This window comes from Grampus griseus (assembly GCF_964374135.1).
Source record: "Grampus griseus genome assembly, chromosome: 7".
Lineage (NCBI taxonomy): Eukaryota > Metazoa > Chordata > Mammalia > Artiodactyla > Delphinidae > Grampus > Grampus griseus.
Genome location: NC_139001.1, coordinates 11,363,360 through 11,378,938, shown reverse-complemented (window position 1 = coordinate 11,378,938; position 15,579 = coordinate 11,363,360). Strand labels below are relative to the sequence as shown.

Here is a 15,579-nt window from a genome sequence, read left to right as displayed (position 1 = left end):
AGGCTAGAGGTGTGCAACATGGACCAAAGCAAGATGCTGCCAGGAAAAGTGGGTCAGAAACCGCAGAGCTGCAGCCCAGAGGCTCTGAAGCGGTACCTGGAAGTTCTGATGAAGTTATCCTTTTCTCTCCATCCCCTGATAGAGCCACTTAGCATTCTGTATGTGGCTGATAGGGATATAGAACCTCAGGAACATACAGATCGCTCTATATATTTTTACATGCCTTTCCTGGCAGGTTCCTGGGAGGTCTTGTGTTTTATACCCAACCCTCCTACTAGCCTTAAGAATCTTCCATGCATCAGTGATATTTTTAAGAAAGGAAGAAACATTATTTATAGACAATATAATTATAAACATAGAAAATTAAAAAGAATAATCTGGAAAACTCTTAGTAGTAATAAAATAATTCTGTTAAGTGTCTAGTTATATGAGTAATATTAAAAATAAAGGGAGTTCCCTGGTGTTCTAGTAGTTAGGATTCGGCACTTCCACTGCCGTGGCCTGGGTTCAATCCCTGGTCAGGGAACTAAGATCCCAGAAGCAGCGCATCACGGCCTAAATAAATAAATAAATAAATAAAAGCTTTCCTTTAGGCTAACAACAATCTAAGAAATTATCCTATTAACAGAAGACAATGTCTAAGAACAAGCTGTTAAGCTATGGAGTGGATCTATGGAAAACTAAGCAAAGCAAAACTCAACAAAAATACTTTACTGTATATCAGGGGTTTGAACAACTTCTAGCCCTCCAAGTCTTTCTCCAGGTGTAGGTTTTGTGTCCTCATTTTATCGATGACAAGCCTGATACGCACAGCTCACGAAGCTCAGGAATGTTCAAATCAGAATCTGGCCCACAGGGCGCCTGCCGTAGATCAGCTCCCGCTCCAAAGGCACCATGCTCCCTCGCCCTTCAGAGACTGTTCTTGTTTCTTACCCTTTCTTCTCTAAGCAACACCTATCTGTCCTTCCTGTTGGAGCTTCAAAGTCCTGCAGAAAGTTTTCACTGAGCCCACCTACCTCTTATAACACTCAGGTTTATCCTGATCATAGAATTTTCCACATTGCTTGTCTCAGTCAGTTTCCCCTATAAGACTCAAAGCTCTTTGAGGTCAGGGAGTGTCTCATTTACTCTTTGAAGCCCAGCATACAGCATGGGGGCTGGAACATTGTAGGTACTCAAATATTTGTTGAGTTAAATATGAAATGAATATGAAAATGTATAAGTATCTACAAATGTATAAATGTAAAAGTATACATGAGTCTATGTTAAGTATAAAAGTGCCATAAGATTTTCCTTTTTTTTCTATTTTTTAAATTCAGTTTGTTTTATTGAAGTATAATTGATGTACAACATTATATTAGTTTCAGGGGTACATAATATTGATTCAATATTTGTATATATTATGAAATGATCATCACAGTGTCTAGTTAGTGTCTGTCACCATACGTAGTTACAATTTTTCTCTTGTGATGAGAACTTCTAAGACCTATTCTCTTAGCAACTTTCAAATGTGCAATACAGTATTATTAACTATAGTTACCATGCTGTATATTTCATCCCTGTGATGTATTTGTTTTAGAAGTGGAAGTAGATTTTACTGTTCAGAGATAACTACCCATTCAACTTAAAGACACAGATAACTGGATCACAAAATAAGCATTCTTTCATAATGGAACAGACATAATATAACATACATATTCCATCCAAATTAAATGTTTCCACTGTTACCTGTTGCTCTGAAATTGGGGGAAGCTATAGGTATTGTTTGTACATATTTAGTTTCATCAGCATTGCCTTCAACCTATATTGGAAATGGCAAGACCAAAAATTAGATCATAGAACACAACAATTTGAGAGAATTAACTATTGACCGTACCATTATAATAGCAGATGTATGTGGAAGACTGGGAACAGCTTTCTTGAAAAGCTGCTTTAAGAATGACAAACTCGGGCTTCCCTGGTGGCGCAGTGGTTGAGAGTCCACCTGCCGATGCAGGGGACACGGGTTCATGCCCTGGCCCGGGAAGATCCCACATGCCGCTGAGCGGCGAGGCCCGTGAGTCATGGCCACTGAGCCTGCGCGTCTAGAGCCTGTGCTCCGCAACGGGAGAGGCCACAACAGTGAGAGGCCCCCATACCACAAAAAAAACAAAAACAAAAACAAAAAACTAGCTTTGGTGTTTTCTCTTCGTAGGTGGTATTGTTCTTCGCAGAGGTCCCCCTGGAGATGGTGGACCTCCAGGCCATACAGGGTCTCCAGGAATCCCGGGAGTCGATGGGCCCAAAGGTTGGTTCAATCAGTGATGTTTCTCAACTAGAATAAGCCATTCTCATCATCTTTATTATCACTGATTTTATATTTCCCTGAGACAACAATGACCCCAAAATAGCAGACAGTCAGAGACGGCTTCTTTTCCAAAAGGATTACCTAACGGTATTTATTTATCTGGAAATGAATCATTTATTTAGCACCTGTACAATAAATCATTGGCTCTTCCTAGAATGTGGGTTGTAGCCTGCACTTGAGGAGAGAAACACTGAAATAGTAAATATTTAATACTAGGCTCTTGGGATTTCCTCTCTCAGAACCCAAAAAATAAGGTCAGATAAAGTAAGCAGGTATAATAGATGAATGATGTTTTTATTAATATGTACAATGTCCTAAATGATTTTCAATACATGAAAAAATTTTTAGGCGTAACGAATGATCGTGTGGTTCAAAAATACGTCCTTTCTAAGGACTCGGCATGGGTTTGTGAGTGATGCAAGTGTGTTCTCATTGCAGGGGAGCCAGGCCTTTTGTGCACACAGTGTCCTTGTGTCCCGGGGCCTCCAGGCCCCCCAGGATTGCCGGGGTTAGATGGCGTAAAAGGATTCCCAGGTACAGACAATTTGCACACAAGTATCTTTTCAAGTACCGAAAGGGTCGATTCATTGGGCAGGAAAAAAAGGCATCAGACTGCTAGATGTCAGGATGTGGTTTATATGAATTTAGAGGGAGACTTTCAGAAACACACTCTGTTAACATAAAGTAAGCCAAAAATCCCATAAAAGCTGGCATTTCCCCTTATTCCGTCTTAGTTGCTGAACTCTAGCAAACCACTGTGTTATCCAGGAATTGTAAACTCACTTTTCTACAGGGGAGCAGCTGGTAACTCGGAGGAGTGAAGCAGCCATACCAAACACAAACCACTTTTTTCTTCCGTAAAGAAATAAGCCCCTGGGACTTCCCTGGCAGTCCAGTGGTTAAGACTCTGGGCTTCCACTGCAGGGGGTGAGGGTTCGATCCCTGGTTGGGGAATTAAGATCCTGCAGGCTGAGAGACGTGGCCAAAAAAAAAAAAAAAATGCAAGAAACTGTCTCCCATTCTTTTTTTCAAGAGACATGACCCTTCTCAGTCTAATTTTTCATGTGCCCCCTTTTGATATCATCATGGGCACATGCACTATTTCACATTATGCTTAACCGTACAAGCACGATAACAAAGTTCACCCATGGCCCCAGTGCCGGGGAAGATAGGGAGTGGTGAGGACTTCAGTAAACTGAAGGGGCTCCGCGGTAAACGGGAAGGTGCCATGAGGCACTCAACTCCAGCCTGTTGTTACTCGGCAGCCTTTTAGGCTCTGTGCTAATAAATCTTCCAATCTTTCATGGGAAGAATAACATTGGGATTTTTTATCTGAAATCTCATGTTTTAAAAAAAATTAGCTGTCAACTTTTGAAGGAAAAAACATTTCATAGGCCAGTATCCTGAGGACTAAATAAAGCATATGTCGCTTCCCTTGTCGACCTCTGTGCCAGCCCAGAACGCTCCACCTCAGCACTGTTGCTCCAGGCTGTCTCTGCCTCGGCTCTCCTACCTTCCCCTTCCCTGGTCATAGAAATGACCATGGACAAAGCCTTGAAGTAGAAAAAAGTCTCTATTTTATTAGTTGGGTTCCTCTGCCCCTGTACCACTCTGCTGGCCACCCAGGGCCTTCACGTGGTATCACACACCATCTGGGTTCTGCCATTAGCACCTTGGTCTATAGACACCATCCTCAAATGATTTCTCATTAACTAATAAGAGCTCTCAAGTTATGGAGCCCTCGCTCAGTGCCCTAGGCATGGCTCTAGATGTCTTCTGTGCCTCCATCCCTTAGTCCTCATGTCAACCCTAGAGCCAAGTGTTACATTAACCCCATTTAACAGAGGAAGCTGAGGTATCAGATGACATAGCTAATAAGCGGTAGAGCCTGACTCCAGTCCAGACACTCTCCTCTGGAGACATGCTCCCGCCTTCTACACTGGAACCCCTTAATTGCTGTACCAGGCGCTGCCCTTTGAGCCAAGTTAATCCAAAGCTCTACCTTAGGAGCTAAGAGCCAAAAGCTCTACCTTTGGAGATAAGAGCATGTTTGCATGTTACCACCATCCAGTAGACATTTGCGTTGACACAGAGTCTTCGGGGAGGCTTGGTCTCAGTCCAAAGAAGAAAGGCTCACGGTGGCAGCTGCGAGCACTGTGGCCAGCCAGTAGAGGACATGCATTGGGGCAGGGGTCCTTTGTCACCCTCAAATCCTACCCACTTCTTCATGAAGGCCTTAGTTGCTTTGCAGTCACTGCCCCCTGACTCCCTGAGACCAGCCTGACGGGAAAGGATGGGGCAAAGAACAGGGGGCAGTGTTCTTCATACAGCTCCTATTTGAGGCCCAAGTCTCTGGGGGAAATGTTAAAACAACAACTAAAAGGAAGGGAGGAAGGTAAAGAACAAAAGGAAAGCCATCATAATTTTCCTACATCCCCAGAGCGATCTCTGGCCCAAGGTTAGTGTTGCAGGCAGGTAGCTCACTGCTGCTAACCAACCGGTCGCATTGCTGTATATTCCTTGGTTTTCCTACATTTGAGGTACTACAGGTATAGCTCAAAGAGATACATAAGCAGTAAAACTGTTTGGATTACTATACAAAACATTCTCCTGGCTTAGATCTTGCCAAAAAAAAAAATCTGAATAAACATTTGTTAATAAACTGACCTGAGATCCGTCCAAAAGATCCTCTAAAGAGATCCTCTTTACAGAGATAGTTAAATAGAGGAAGTATAAAATCATACAGTAAAACGCAATTTGGCAACCGATATACAAAGCCTCAGAAAGATTTGTACCTGTTTGGACCTGCAGTTACACTTTTAGCAATTTATTGTAAAGGAAATCTTTGGATAAATTTGCAGAACTAAATATCCAGAGGTATTTATCATAGCATTGTTTACAACAACTAAAGTTGAATAAGACAATCTAAATGTCTAAACATAGCTGTTAGCTGAATGAATGATGGTTCACCCATACAATAGGCTACCATGCAGCCATTTAAAGGGAAGCTGTAAGTCCATATTTATTGACATATGTACAGTATGATTCCAAAAAAGTGTATTATGAGTCCTATGCATTTATGGATATATAATTTTATGAGTAATGCACATGAAAATTTTAGCAAATACTGTCTTCTGGTGGTAGATTTATGCGTGATTTGTTTTTTGAATTTTATTTTATTTTATTTTTATACAGCAAGTTCTCATTAGTTATCTATTTTATACATATTAGTGTATATATGTCAATTCCAGTCTCCCAATTCATCACACCACCACTGCCCCCGTATGTGTGATTTTTATTCTCTTCTTTCTGTATTTTTTTTTTACAATGAACACCCATTACTTTTATCATTAGGAGAAAAAAATGTGTCTCCTTAAAATTATAAAGACAAGAATTTTAGGAAGCTAAAATTTAAGAGTTCTTGTTTTGAATGTTATCTCTTATTCCAGTTATTTACTCCCATTCTTACCTTGCACTGTGTGTTTTAATAAAGAACTTTTCTTTCTTCAGAAGAAGACATCCTATTTTCTTCACATACTGCATTACGCTGGCTGTTCAGAGTTTGTGTTCAATGTATACTTAATAATTTACTGCTTTCAGGAAGACAAGGGGCAGCTGGCATTAAAGGAATCCCAGGGTCCCCAGGAAGTGCTGGTCTTCCAGGATTTCCGGTAAGATTTCATGGTTTTAAAGCTTTATTTACTTTCAATTTGGAAAATGGAGCCCTCTGGAAACATGGTTGCTCCCCATATAGGTTGTCAGTTTGGTGCCTGGCAAGGAGCACTTAATAGTAAAGCACTTAGTAGATACTTGTTGGTTGAATGAATAAATGAATGATGTGCGAAAGAATAAGTGAATGAATTAATGAATTTATAATCATTTCAAATGGTTATCAGAGACAGAAGCTGATCAGTGGCTGCCTGGGGCTGAGGCTGGGAACAGGGATGGACTGCAAATAGATTTGCGGGAATTTGGAGGAGTGGTGGAAACATCCTAACACTGGACGGTGGTGATTGTGGCATGAATGTGTAAATTTACCAAAAATCATTGAATTGTATTCTTACAAAAGATTCATTTTATAATATGTAAATTATACATCAATAAAGTTGTTAAAAATTTAAATCAGAAAGTTATACTTGGATAAATATATTTAAATCAAATTATCCATAGATGCATATTGAAATTTACCAGTATTCTAACATAATCTGAATTATGATGAAGGTTGTATCATATTGAATTATATTATTGTATATATATTGCATTGAATTACACTAATTGAATTTTTTTTATAGTTTTGGAAGAAAAAGATAAAGCCAAATAGCTTGAAATTTTACTTATGGGCCAAAGAAAGGGTCTGGAAAAAAATTCATGTTCATTAAAATTGAAAAGTTCTTATTGACATTTTTAAATATTGACACAAGAACTGTACCCAAATGCAAGATAGACTCATGTCTGTACCACCCTAGGGATTGCCGGGTGATCAGGGTCATCCAGGACTTAAAGGAGAAAAAGGTGAAGCATCTCGGCCAGAGAGACAAGTGGGTGCCCCAGGGGATCCAGGGCTCCGAGGATATCCTGGAAGAAAGGGCGTGGATGGAATTCCTGGAACTCCGGGAGTAAAAGGATTACCAGGACCTAAGGGAGAACCGGTTGGTATCTAGACACTTTTTTCAAATTACCCTCCCTCTGAATGAAGGGCTCTAAAGTTAAGACATCAGATGATTTCTTTTCAAAAAATTGTTGGCCATTCAGCACAGTTCATCCCTTTAACTGCAGGATTAGGCATCTTCAAATGAGCAGTAATAACCCGAACAAATATTTATAGTATTTTGACAAAAAAAAAAATAGCACTCCATGGTTTTTTTAGCCCATAGAAAATTCTACATTGATAATGACCTTGTTTCATACACAAGTTACAATTCCACATTTGTATCAAATGAGTTTATAGGGAAGTTCAGAAAATGATTAATAATGGAAAGTTTTAGTCAACATTTGGGGGACAATGTTCATTCTTTTAAGTAAAAATAAATGCATAAGAGGACAGAATAGTTAGGGCTTTGTCATTTGGGTAAATGTTTTGTCATTTACTGTATTTAAGTTTATATAATTCTGTTTCTTTTCATGGAATGGAATCTCTCACACGTTCAAGTGAGAGGTTCCTACCAGGATCTTTTTTTTTTTTAGCGTCTTTATTGGAGTATAATTGCTTTAAAATGGTGTGTTAGTTTCTGCTTTATAACACAGGGAATCAGCTACACATATATGTATATCCTCATATCTCCTCCCTCTTGCATCTCCCTCCCACCCTCCCTATCCCACCCCTCCAGGTGGTCACAAAGCACCGAGCTGGTCTCCCTGTGCTATGCAGCTGCTTCCCACTAGCTACCTAGTTTACATTTGGTAGTATATATAAGTCCATGCCACTCTCTCACTTCGTCCCCAGAATCTGTTTTTAAATGTCATAGAGGCAGAGGCTGAGAACCTATCGCATGTATCTGAGAAGTTTGCAAGGCATGCTGCCCAGCCTGTTTTATAAAATCCCAGTTTCTCCCAGGGTTAATCAGTGTCATCCAATACAAAGGGTTTCACCTCAAGCAGAGAAACTCGTCAAACAAATTTAAAGATTCACTCACAGACCCTTTAGTATGAGAATATGAGTGGTGACTCCCCAGGTTGTGGATGTGATATGCAGACTTTCCTAAACCTTTTAACTACAAAACGCTTTTTGAGTGGAAGCAGCTAGCAGGGCCAATGTTTCAGACTCTCTTTGGCAAACTGTCAGCAGCCCCTCCAGAGTGGCAGTTATCCTTAAAGAGGGCTGGAGTTGGGAACACTTTTGGTCTGATATCAAGACAGTTCACGTGATGCTTCCATTTGCATCGCCCTAATTTTTTTTATTAGTTCCAGTAAAAAAGTCCCAGAAAGTAAGAGAAAATCAAGGAACTGATTTGAGTCTTACACCCTGCAATTATGAAAGAAGGATTACTCAGTCCTGCATTGACACTAAACAATGAAAAATCCAGTCAAATTTATTATTTGGGGCCATGTTGGAGAAGAAGGGGAACTTCGGTTATTTTGTCAAATTCAACTTCTTTAAAATAAACAACTCATTTTCAAAGTGACAGACTATGGAATTAACAACAAAAAAAATGTTTTATAAGAAAAAAATTACTATAGATAGAATATCTCCTTTATAATGAAAATACCTGGTGAAAAACCAATCAAATTAAAGTTTGCTGTACTGGTTTTATTTTAGAAATGTGCCAGTAACATGAATGTCACCTCTAATGCCATTTGAGTTGTTGGCCAATTTGAGCTAAGTTTTTGGGGCTGTTGTCATATGTGGCATCCCATTGTAGGACACCTTAAGTGGGACTCAAGAGAGTTAATGAAATGTTGCTGGATTCCAAAGGGTAAAACAACAGACATCATTCAGTGCTCTTATTTTAGGAACAATGCCCTTCAGGTAACAACTGCTTTTTAATTCAAGATCTTCTCCATGACAACCTAACTGGTATTCATATTCACGGTGAGGTTAGCCTGTGTAAAGGGATACTGGACGAATCACTATCCAAACATATTTCTATTGATACAGGCCCTGAGGGGGGAGAAGGGAGACCAGGGTCTTCCAGGGGATCCTGGCATCCCTGGGTCCCCAGGACCTGCAGGACCGGCTGGACCATCAGACTATGGACCTTGGGGAGAGCCTGGTCCAAAGGGCACCCAAGGACTTCCTGGAGCCCCTGGACCACCTGGAGAAGCCGGTTGGTTAGTTTTCTTTCCAGTCCTGTTTTCCTGTGGAGTGGGTTGATGGTTCCTAGCGCTAGTGAAACTCCCTCAAGACTAATGAATAGAAACATGCTTCTAGTAAATAGACGATGTCAACTTGTAGACACTGGGAAATAACATGTAGCATGTGGTAGAGATAATCCTTTTTTTCCCTGTTAGTGAGCAGTACAGCTGATATTTCCTAGGAATACTGGAAATTTCATTACTGATATAAATACACGGAGTGAATAGATCCTAAGAGATGAGTGGAAGTTAGCTACGATAAACAAAGGGAAGGCAAAAACCTATAGGATTGATCTTGAGAAGCCTTTTCCTGGGCCCAGGGCCCACTCATGTTATTGCAAATTTGTTCTTTTTGATTCATAACCTCATAAATGGTTTCTAAATAAAACTTCAAAGTATCTAAGACAAATGAAGAAAAGTTGTCTTGATAATAAAGTCCCATTAATTTGGGGATCTACGTATACTGAACGTACTTGCGGGATTCAGGAGGGATCTGAACCTCAATGTTTATCTGTGGTGGAGAACGTGGCGAAAGATGAGAATTTCACGTTACTGACAGTGTTAAACAAATAATGCTACCATGGTCGTTTTTTACTTCTAAAATCACTTTAGAGACCCAAAAAACCACTGGTCTCCAAAGCTTTTTATAGCCTCCATCACCAGGAATAAAATTTTGAGTGCAGTATCCCCAGTAGTATTCACGTACAGGTGACCCTCAGATAACGCGGGAGTTAGGACGGGCAACCCTCTACGTGTATAACTTAGAGTCAGCCCTCCTATGTGTGGTTCCTCCGTATCTGTAGTTCATGTAGTACTCTAGTATTTACTATTGAAAAAATCCGCGAATGAGTGAACCCTCGTGGTTCAAACTTGTGTTGTTCAAGGGTCACCAGTATATTATAAATTGTATGCATGCACTTCTGTCCACACACATATGTAAATCTTATTTTGTGATTATTCATACATGTGTGTTTTTTTCTGCACCTTACCTTTGAGGCTGCTATTCTAATCCAGGAATTGGCAAACCATGGCAGACCTCAGTCTCAATCCAGCCCACCTCCCACTCATGTATAGTTCCCAAGCTAAGAATGGTTTTTATATTTTTAAATGATTGGGAAAAAACCTTTTGAATAATATTTTGTGACATGTAAAAATTATATAAAATTCAAGTTTCAGTGTCTATATAGGTGTATTGGCACACAGCTATGCTCATTTATTTACAGATTGTTCCTGGCTACTCTCACACTAGGATAACAGAGTTGAGTAATTGCAACAGAGAACCACCTGGGCCATAAAGTCTAAATTATTTACTATCTGGTCCTTTACTGAAAAAGTTTACTCAGCCCTCTTCTAATCCATCTTCAAATCTTCTTCTGTTCTTTCTAAATGTGAATTTTTAGTGAAGGACTCCACTGTCATAAAATATATTATTACCAAATTTTCCCCATCACATTACTGTAAACTTATTCTTTCTATAAATATATGAATATATGGACAATACTGATCACTAACATGTTTTTAATATTGGCCACTGTGGTCAGAATGTTATCTCAAATCTTTACCAGTGACACAGGCCTTATTTTCTCAACACATGAGGAACTTATGTTAAAAAACATGCCCGGGCTTCCCTGGTGGCACAGTGGTTGAGAGTCCGCCTGCCGATACAGGGGACGCGGGTTCATGCCCCGATCCGGGATGATCCCACATGCCGCGGAGCGGCTAGGCCCGTGAGCCATGGCCGCTGAGCCTGCGCGTCCGGAGCCTGTGCTCTGCAACGGGAGAGGCCACAACAGTGAGAGGCCCGCGTACCACAAAAAAAAAAAAAAAAAAAAGCAGGGCCAAGAATCAAGCCCAGATCAACTTGTTAGGCCTCACTTCATGTTTTGTCCAATAAACCATACTGCCTTCCTGTGAAAACTAGTCACCCAATAAATAAATATCCTACTAGTATTCACCAGCAGTTAGGCTGAATTCCATATTATCAATATTTTTAAAAATAGGCTCTCTTTTAATAGACCAGCATGTTGGGCTCTTAATTAAAACAAGGCTTAGACAATAGTAGATGAGCTGGTCATCTTTAAGCCAGTTTTGAAGCCTATGGAAGCAGATTAGTTTTTATATTCCTTAGGGTATGTTTATGAACCCCTTATAATTGTGTTTTTCCCTTCTGAAGAAAGAAAACTTCAATATGCACACCAATCTTATGATGCAAATTTTCTTAAGGTCCTAAGGGAGAAATCGGTGTTTTGACACCAGTTCCAGGGCCCCCAGGACCTCCTGGAGCCCCAGGCCGTGCTGGCCCCCAAGGTCCACCTGGTGAGTATCCCTTTGCCACATCTGGTACATGGCATCAGATGGCACCCTGACTCTCCTAGTTATAACTCTCCCATTCTAAGGAAAGCATATAGTCACTGGCTCCAAAAAAAACAGTGCAGGCCAGAAGGGACAAGCCAACAGACAGGAGACTTGCTGTTGTCCTATGAGGTTCCCCAGATTATTCCTGTTAGTACTTCTGATTCCAAAACAGAATCTCTACCATTACTTAAGAGGAGTTGGAATGCAGAACAATCTGCATGGATTTTTGGTGGAGGAGCAAGGAATGTGGGCTGGTGTTTAATCAGGACAGTTCCCACAGCTTCTTCATTTGAAAACTTACCTTCTTTGCCAACATCGTCTAAAACTTAACTTTGCATTGATGGAGGGAGACATATAGTTCAAGATATCGAGAATATTTCTTTTTAGGAGTTAAATTATATTTTCAAAATTATTTGCACCTCCTAATGATTAGCTCATTGCATAGAAAGGGGGAGGAAGGTGGGGTTATTATTTCTTAATTTTCGAAAAGATCTGGGATGACCGAGAAACAAACATTTTGTTTTAAGGCAAGATAAAGGGAAGGCACTGATGTAAATGTATGCATGTTTTTAAGGTATCCCTGGATCCACAGGAAAATGTGATCTGGGTCTTCCTGGGCCCGATGGTGAACCAGGAATTCCAGGAATCGGATTCCCTGGGCCTCCTGGACCTAAGGGTAAATTTTAAAAAGTTTTTAAACGTAAGGTTCATTGTGGATATTTATAAAATATAAATGCGTATAATGAATAATATAGGAAATATCCATTTAATCCTTTAAAATGATGTTTTCCACCAGTCTTAAATGGGAAAGAAACCTTACAATAATTTTAGCGAAAAAGGGAGAATTCACATTGATTTATGCAATCTCATCGCAGTCATATTTTTTAAAGTACATAAAAAAAACCGTAAGGAAATTCACTAAAATGCTAATAGTGATGCTTCTTGATTGTGGGATTAGGAGGAATTTATTCTTCTTAATAAATGCCTGTACTTTGTACATTTACACATTTCTTCACCTTATACATTTCTTTTATAATAAAAAAAAAACTGTTAAATCACAGATAGCTGATCTCCCTATATACTCCCAAATAAATTATGGAAGTTATTTTCCTTTAGGGAAAAATGCTGTTTCTCATCAAAGTGGGAAAACACTCCAAAGAAATCCAGATGCTAAGAACTCAAACAGTAACCTGAGGCTCCCTGCTGACACATACATCAAAGTCCTGTCCAGGATGGCATATGAGTCATCTCAGTCCCTGCGATGTCCCATAGAACTTCAGATTTTATGATAATTTCATGTTTGTTTCAATATTGTTGAAAGTGCTTATCCCAATATAATCCATTTTTTGGTGCTTCAACTCTTACATTAATATGTCAGCAATGTTTATCACCCATCAGTTCTGCCCAAATATAGGAATATTGATCTCAGTTTATGAGTATTTGAAATAGAAAACATAGTCACATTTCTCACATGGTCCCAAGAATGGCTTTGACTCCAGTTTCTTAGATTTCTTCCCAGTGATCTTGAAGTAATGCAACCTGGCCCATGTTTTAGCCAGGTGCTTCGTGGACCCTGCCTTGAGACGTTGCATCCTAGCTTGTCACCCTATGGATTTGCCTTCTGGAAGGAGACTGTAAACTATGGGAAACAGAACTAGCATAAGGGCTTCTTGAAAGTGGAGATTCAGAATTTCCCAGTTGAACCTAATAAATCCCATGAAATAACTGTGAATTTAAAATTGGTCAAATTAGGGACTTCCCTGGTCGTCCAGTGGGTAAGACTCTGTGCTTCCAATGCAGGGGGCCCGGGTTCTATCCCTTGTCGGGGAACTAGATCCCACATGCATGCCGCAACTAAGAAGCCCACATGCCACAACTATGAGCCCACATGCCACAAAGAAGATCCCACGTGCCGCAACTAAGACCCGACATGGCTAAAATAAATAAATAAATGAAACTGGTCAAATTAGGGGCACAAAGGAACTCTTTGAACGCAGCCTTGCTCTACCAGGCTTTCCTCTTTTGAACCACAGACCGGAGAAAAAGATGTGTGTTAACTCCTTTCTCAACTCTCCTATTATAAATGCGTAAAAGAGAAGTTAATGTTCAGTGGCTATTATAGAGCTTTAGGAAGTAATTCTCTTGAGCAGCCCAGGTTAAGAAAGGCTACCTGGATGCTGGAAATGCTTTATATCTCAATCTGGGTCATGCTTGAGTAGATATATAGACACATTTAAAAATTCATTTGGCTGTACACAGTATGCAAAATACACTTTTTAAAAAAGGCACCCAAATGGTCATTCGGTATCAGTGGTTTAAAGAATTGCTCAAACTTTAGTGGTGCTAAACAACAAGAGTGGAGAAGGTAATTTTTTAAACTGGGAACCAATTTAATCTGATTTGGAATTGACTTTTTTAAAGTGCTAATTTAGCGGTTGGCATTCTCATCATTTAAACTTTCATAAAAATATCTAAGAGCTACTGTTCAGAATCTTCTAAGACCTGTCTTACAACCTTTGTTATCTTTTTCTCTGTAGGAGACCGAGGTTTTCCAGGAACAAAAGGATCACCAGGCTGTCCTGGAGAAATGGGAAAGCCAGGGTTACCTGGAAAGCCAGGCCTCCCAGGAGTCAAGGTCTTTGAGAATTAAAATTCAGACTGATAATTGGGGAGGGGAGGGGAGGGGCAGTTACAGTCAGTCAGTTAGGATGCTTTGTGTGTAGAAATTGTCAATATATTTGTAGATGATGAAGATGCCGACTTTTTTAAAAGTTTCTCTGAACCATCACTCCCCTTTAGAAAGGAGAATAGAAGGTGTAAGAAGACCAATTTGCCTCTCTATTTCTTCCTTAATCTTCAGAAACATTCAGAGTACTTAAAATGGGAAAACTCTAGAAACAGACGTGGATATCTATGAGAAAAACTATCAAAAGGAGAGACATCTAGACTGTTTACAGAAAATTCCACAGTCTTCTTAAAAAGTGGAGGCTATGAAGAATTACTAAGCACAGTTTTATTTAAAAAGTCAGCAACTACAATTGAAAAAGGAAAGTGGATGGAATGGTGGTGACTGTACAAAAGGGACATAGAACCTCCATCACGGAGACGTTATTTTCACGTAAATAGCCCTAAAGACCGGTCAATAGTCGATAAGGATTTGCAAGCATGATACAGTAAAACTAACGTAATTTCTGTGCTATAGGGAGAACCAGGGCTAGCCATGCCTGGAGAGCCAGGAGCACCAGGTTTGCCAGGAGAAAGAGGCAACTCTGGGGAAAAGGGAGAAAGTGGACTCCCTGGACTTCCAGGTCTCCCCGGAATTCCAGGAACTGGAGGGCTTGATGGACCACGAGGTAAAATAGCAAGTGTGATTGCTTTTCTCCACTGTGAGCTCAGCTAAAATGCTGCAGATTGAATGTGTAGGTGCTCTAGGGGTGAAGAACTCTTCTCAAACTTCCAGCTCAATAAATTGAACGTGCGAGCCTTAATTAACTTTCCATTCAAATTTCCATTCCATTGCTGCCCTACCTTTGTTCCCTCTTTCTTCCTTTCTTCCTTCTTTCCTTTTTAATGAGTGTCCTCTCTATAAGACATATCAATGGTATTAACTCTAAGTTCGATTCAGGAGGGAAAGTTATAAGAGAATGACTGGGATAGCAATACTAGGACCTTGAGTTTTGCCACCCGATTGTATTCTTGGACTCTATTTTGCAGGGGATCCAGGGCAGCCTGGACCACCTGGAGAAAGAGGCCCCCCAGGAAGGTGCAAAGAAAGTCTCAGTGGAGCTCAAGGACTTCCAGGCTTAAATGGATTGAAAGGGCAACAAGGTAGGGGGAGGCCCTTGAAACCAGTCACCAGGCGGGCAGATGACATGGGACTCCTGCTTTGAGTTTTGCTGCTTAACATGAGAACTATCCGGTAACAAGTCCTGACCACTGTTCAATGGGAAAAGTGATTTCAGAAACAAAAACCTGTTGTCACGAACTTGTTGCAGTGAATACCAACTATAGAGTAAGAGACCTGAAGTTACTACAGTAAGATTGGTTTGTGTCTTGTATGCAAGAAAATATGAACAATGAAGATA

The 15,579-nt window shown here is 40.2% G+C and overlaps 1 protein-coding gene across 1 annotated transcript in view; it reads left to right on the top strand.

Annotated features, from left to right (window-relative positions):
- The window catches only part of COL4A3 (collagen type IV alpha 3 chain), a gene marked incomplete at its 3' end in the record, with an annotated part of 130,582 nt that overhangs the window by 85,379 nt on the left and 29,624 nt on the right, over positions 1 to 15,579 (top strand). Inside the window, exons 22-31 of the mRNA XM_082657679.1 lie at positions 2,195 to 2,287; positions 2,786 to 2,881; positions 5,948 to 6,018; positions 6,814 to 6,996; positions 8,943 to 9,111; positions 11,363 to 11,455; positions 12,069 to 12,170; positions 14,032 to 14,129; positions 14,697 to 14,847; positions 15,209 to 15,322. Of these exons, the coding sequence (XP_082513805.1) occupies positions 2,195 to 2,287; positions 2,786 to 2,881; positions 5,948 to 6,018; positions 6,814 to 6,996; positions 8,943 to 9,111; positions 11,363 to 11,455; positions 12,069 to 12,170; positions 14,032 to 14,129; positions 14,697 to 14,847; positions 15,209 to 15,322 (1,170 nt within the window). The remainder of the gene's footprint in view (positions 1 to 2,194; positions 2,288 to 2,785; positions 2,882 to 5,947; positions 6,019 to 6,813; positions 6,997 to 8,942; positions 9,112 to 11,362; positions 11,456 to 12,068; positions 12,171 to 14,031; positions 14,130 to 14,696; positions 14,848 to 15,208; positions 15,323 to 15,579) is intronic.